Source organism: Pinus tabuliformis, chromosome 1_1, assembly GCF_031772625.1.
Source record: "Pinus tabuliformis cultivar Carrire ecotype Pingquan chromosome 1_1, CPIR1, whole genome shotgun sequence".
Classification (NCBI taxonomy): domain Eukaryota; kingdom Viridiplantae; phylum Streptophyta; class Pinopsida; order Pinales; family Pinaceae; genus Pinus; species Pinus tabuliformis.
This window is the reverse complement of record NC_142297.1, coordinates 450849525-450855225: the sequence shown is the minus strand read 5'-3', so window position 1 is coordinate 450855225 and position 5701 is coordinate 450849525. Positions and strand designations below refer to the sequence as shown.

The following is a 5701-nucleotide window of genomic DNA, read 5'->3' as shown; positions in this document are numbered from 1 at the left end:
AGGGTTCTGAGGAAAAAACCCTCGACGGCGCTGACGGTACTGCGGATCACGCTCAAGCACTGTAGAGGAATCTCTGTAGCGTGACAGAGTTGCAGGGGTTCAGCGAAGTGCAATGGAACCTCCTTAGGGGGGGGCGTCAGAGCCCTCCCCTTCACTGCAAGATCCTGAGCAAGCGGTCATTTTTGGATCGGTAGATCAGGAAATACTAAGTAGAGGAAAAAAGCAACAAGTTAATGATAAAGAGAATGGAAATCGGAAGAACAAAGACAATAATCCACAAGAAGAAAAAGAAACGCAAGAAGAAGGCCCGAAAATATTCTCATCAACGTGCCGACCCATGGCCAAAGAACGACCACGAATAGAGCTACCGGGAGACAAGATTGATAGAAGAATAGAGTACATGAAATATCATGCCCTCATTGGAAAGTTCATAGGGTTTTGGCCAACTGGGAGAGCTTTATATGGATGGATTGAGGCGAAATGGAAACCCAAAGGAGATGCCACTCTCTAGCTGGGGCCGAAGGGCTTTTTCACCACAATCTTTTTCTGCTTAGAGGACAAGTATAGGATCCTGGGAGCATGGCCTTATTTCTTCAACTTAGCGGGTTTATATCTGAGGGAATGGATTCCAAGATTCAACCCAGACAAGGAAGATCTCACTTGGGCACCAGTGTGGATCAGATTGTACTCTCTTCCTGATGAATACTGGGACAAAGACCTTCTCAAGCGCATAGGAAATGGAGTGGGAGAATGCATCAGAGCGGCAGAAGAAACCAAATCCTGTAAGTATATCTCCTACGCTCGAATATGTGTCTTTATTCGCCTGAATGAAGCTTTACCATAGTCAGTAACTCTTGCCCACCGAGACGAGGAGTGGATCCAGCCTCTCGACTATGAACACGTGCCCTTTCGGTGCAGAAAATGCCATGCTCTGGGGCATCTCTTCAGGGATTGCCCTCAAAATATCAAAGCCAACTCCTCTGATCCTTCTGAAACCACAACCCAAGATGGTTTTACCAAAGTCCAAAGTTGAAAGTGCTCGCATAAAAATCCCCAGAATGGGTCCAAACCCCAGCCTACCAAACCCCAAAACCCATCATCTAAGAACAGCTTTGATATTCTAGCCCAATCCTCAGATGAACAACCCCTGTCTTCTGCGACCAACCATGCGCGCCCTTCCTCTTCATCCCATCCCCCTCCATCTGACCCCCCTCCTAAATCTCAGCCTCCCATCATCATCCCGACCTTCCTCAGCCGGAATCAGAAAGATATAGTGGAAGGTCACAAGGAAATGGATGTAGATGGAAAGGTAGACCTCCCTCGGGATTCAGAAATCAATCAAGAGGAAAGCAGTCAAGTGCAAAAAATGGATGAAGAGCCAAAAAGCATAGATCTACATGGTCTGGACATTTTGGAACTAGAACTAGCCTGCAAAAAGAGATCATATGACACTATATCTAAGACCCAACTAAATAAGCTCGAAGTGGTCACCTCAAGAGCCTACCACCAACACCAATTAGGGATACAACCAGGAAGTAATTGGGACAGCAGCCTGCGTCCAAAGTAGTCCAAAAAGAGAGGAAGGAAAACAGATCTCCAGAGAACAATCGAGATTGGGAAAATCCTGGTGGATTCAGGCAGATATGCGAAGTTGACGAAGTACTACAGGCCCTCCAATATTAGTTAGCCATGAAGCTTGTATCCTGGAACTTAAGAGGGCTCAACAGCCCCGGAAAACTCAGGATGTTAAAAAATATGATCAAAATGGAAAAACTGCAGATGTGCTTTCTCCAGGAAACTAAATGCAATAGTTCTACTCTGGGTAACATTCTCTCAAAAGCTTGGCCAAGGTGTAGATCAGTTGCTGTAGATGCCTAAGGAGCCTCAGGGGGGATTGCTATAGCATGGAATACCCAAGCGGTCACTCTCACTGATTTTCATGCCTCTCATCATCTCATATAGGCGGCCTTTCATATTCTGGGTACCAATATTCATAGTAACTTATCTAACGTCTATTTTCCGCAAGACACAGGAAGCAAAATCGCGCTCCTTGAAACTATAGAAGCGCTGAGCATAAATAGAAGGCATCCATTATGGATTGTGGCAGGGGATTTTAACATGATAACCAAAATCGAGGAAAAGATAGGAGGGAGAATCAGAATGGAACGAGAACTTGCTCGCTTCAAGGACTTCATCCAAAATGCCTCCCTCATAGATATGTCGTTCTGTAATGGCACCTTCACCTGGAGCAATCGCAGAGCTGGCAAGCATCAAATTGCCTCTAAATTGGATCGCTTTCTCCTCTCAGACAATGCGGTGCATCTTGGAGGAGATTTCTCGGCTGCAATTCTTGCGCACACCGGTTCGGATCACTGGCCGATTGCTCTACAATGGCAGAGACCAGGGGATTTGACAAAAAGACCCTTCCGATTTGAGGGGTTTTGGCTCACACACCATGCATTCAAGGACTTCGTCAAAACCATCTGGGCCTCTTTCATCCCTCCAGAAGGAACAAAAATGTATCAGTTTCAACAGAAGCTATGATTTTTGAAAAGTCACCTGAAAAGATGGAATAGGGAGACCTTTGGAAATATATTTAAGGTGCAACAGGAGCTACATGAAGAACTGGTGGATCTCCAACAGAAAATAATCACAGAAGGGCACACGGAGGCAACCCTGGATCAGGAACGGCACATTCAAAATCAACTTGAAGAGAGGAGAAAACAGGAGGAAATCTACTGGAGGCAAAAGTCCAGGGTTCGGTGGCTGAAGGAGGGGGAGCGCAACACCAAATTCTTCCACAGAACCACGGTGCAGAGAAGGATGCATAATAATATACCCTTCATTCAGAATCAAGAGGGGGCAAAAGTAGAGAAGCATGAGGAAATCGAAGAGGTACTCCTTAATCATTTCCAACAAGTTCACCAAGAACAAGCAAAAGATCGGCAACAGGCGATTGGAAAGATAATCAGAAATGTGCCAAAACTCATCACGGCAGAACATAATGAGCTGCTCGTATGCCCTATTCTCATCCATGAAGTAGACGAGGCAATGTCCTAGCTCAAAGAAGGTAAAGCCCCTGGCCCAGACGGTTTCACAACCACGTTCTTTCACGCTTTCTGGGACATGATTAAGTTGGAGGTTTGGCAGATTGTAGAGGAATCTAGGGCCATGCGCTGGATTCTCCCCTCCCTCAACTCCACTTTCATTACTCTCATCCCTAAAGAGGAGAATTCCATCACCCTAGACAAATTCAGGCCTATAGCTCTTTGTAATGTCATCTATAAAGTCATATCTAAAGTTATTGCAAATAGGTTAAAACCCCTCTTACCTATGCTCATCTCTCCGGAACAGTCGGGGTACGTGGAAGGCAGACAGATAATGGATGGCATTCTCCTCACGCACGAGATTCTTCACTCTCTCAAGCACTCAAAACAAGCAGGTATGTTACTCAAACTGGATCTCTCTAAAGCTTTCGATAAGCTCAGTTGGACTTATATTCAACACATGCTGAAAGCATATGGATTTTGTTCTATGTGGGTACGCTGGATCATGAGTCTTATCACTTCCACTCATTTCTCCATCCTTGTGAATGGCATCCCCTCCCGCCCTTTCAAACCCTCTCGAGGTATCAGACAAGGGGACCCCCTTTCCCCCTTCCTCTTCGTTCTTATGGCTGAAGGTCTTGGCAGACACGTCAAGCATGCCCTCCACTCTCAACAACTTAAAGGCATCTCTGTCCACAACTCTCCTGCTACCTCTCATCAGCAATTTGTTGATGACACCATGCTTTATGGCTACCCCTATGTACAGGAAGCCTCTAGTTTAAAAACCCTTCTCAACGACTTCTCTGAAGCCTCAGGCACCCATGTCAATTGCTCCAAGTCGCAAATTTTCTTCTTCGACACCCCTCCTTCAGTCAAATCTATTGTCTCCCGCATTCTAGGTTTCCCCTCTGCTTCTCTCCCCTCTAAATATCTAGGGGCTCCCCTCACTGCCTCAGCCATAAAGTAGCCTGCTTGGTGCTCTCTTCTAGAGAAGTTCGACTCAAAGCTCAATCTTTGGACTTACCGTTCTCTTAATCTAGCCATTCGGGTGGTGCTCATCAAGTCTGTCCTGCAAGCCATGCCTCTTTACCTTTTTTCTATCCTAGCTGCACCAAAGTGGGTCCTAAAAAGAATAAGAAACCTACAGCGTGACTTTCTTTGGGGCAGCTCTGCTACTAATCGCAAGTGGGCTCTGGTAAAATGGACCACTATCTGCATGCCCAAAGACAAAGGTGGCATCAGACTAAGAGACCCGGAGTATAGCAACACCATTATGAATGCCAAGATCTGGTGGCAACGGATGACTAATCCAGATAGGCCGTGGGAAAAAATATGGACCGCCAAATATGCCAATAACAGACCTCAAGAGGAGCTCATCAGATTCACTCCCACCGAAAAAGGGTCGCTAATCTGGAATGCGGCCAAGCAGCACTATCAGCTCATTCAACAGCACAGCTTCTGGGAAATTAGGAATGGTCGTACGGCTAGATTCTGGACAGATGCCTGGAACCAAATGCCTAAGCTCTCGAGTGTACTTCACCCATCTCTGGTTCCGGACATGCAGGATCAGCAGCAGGTTAAATTCCAACATTTCTGGATGCAGGAGACGGAGCATGGGTTTAGAAAATGGAGACAGAGCAATCAAATAATCAACAACACAAATATTCAGGAAATAGCAGAATTTGAGAAAGAGTTAAGGAAAATAGGCATACGGTATGATGAAAGCAATGATATACTAAGATGGGGATATCTACCCAAGGGGTCCTATACCACCTCCGAAGCCTACAAGTTAATCGACAACTTTCCCACTCCACCGGATCCTCTATGGAGTAGAATCTGGGGTCTCGGAGCCTCGCCCAAAATCTCCTACTTCCTCTGGCTAGTAGGACACAAAAGAATTCTCACATGGGATAAGTTAAGGAGACGTAATTTTCAAGGCCCCTCTATATGTCACAACTATTTTCAACACGAGGAAACCCTTCAACATCTCTTGGATACATGCTCGCTGGCCAACCAGCTGTGGGAAAAGGTGAGCTTTAGATGCCAAAGAAGATGTAAAGGGGACAATGATATCATCGACACCATCAGACAATGGCCGAAATGCCCCTACAACTGTGAGATCCTCAATCACCTGTGGAATATCATCCCGGGAACTGTCTTATGGAACATTTGGAAGGAAAGAAACAAGCGCTCTCCCATTGAAGAAATTTGGAACAGACTGCATGGGAATCTCAAAGAAACGATGCTGCTTCGATCTTGGACAAAAGAGGATCTCCCTGCCACAGAGAATGAGAAAAACATCCTCGACAATTGGCAATTGCACCTACCATAGGAGTTTGCCAAGTATCATCCAGCTAATAGCAGCGTCAAGGACAACAGTAGCTGGAATGCCCCTCCTATTAATTCATACAAACTCAACTTTGATGGGGCTTCCAAGGGCAATCCTGGAGCAGCGGGATTTGGAGGCATTCTGAGAAACCATGAAGGCACTCCCCTGCAGATTTACTTTGGAAATATAGGGTGGGACACCAATAATTCCGCAGAGCTGGAGGGACTCTGGCAAGGTCTCTTGCTAGCCAGGAGCCTCAACCTTCAACCCTTGATAGTTGAAGGCGATTCCCAGATCCTCATCAACATGGAAACGTGCATACAGA

The 5701-nt window shown here is 46.0% G+C and overlaps 2 protein-coding genes across 2 annotated transcripts; both read left to right on the top strand.

Annotated features, from left to right (window-relative positions):
* The first annotated feature begins 2160 nt into the window (after nucleotides 1-2160).
* LOC149213683 (uncharacterized) lies at nucleotides 2161-3060 on the top strand. The gene is made up of 2 exons (XM_089389111.1): nucleotides 2161-2438; nucleotides 2568-3060. Exons 1-2 carry the CDS (start codon nucleotides 2161-2163, stop codon nucleotides 3058-3060), a joined length of 771 nt encoding a protein of 256 aa, XP_089245237.1.
* Nucleotides 3061-4263: 1203 nt separating this feature from the next.
* Nucleotides 4264-5379, top strand: LOC149213682 (uncharacterized). Its single transcript, XM_089389110.1, has one exon. The coding sequence runs from the start codon at nucleotides 4264-4266 to the stop codon at nucleotides 5377-5379; it is 1116 nt and encodes a 371-aa protein (XP_089245236.1).
* The last annotated feature ends 322 nt before the right edge of the window (nucleotides 5380-5701 follow it).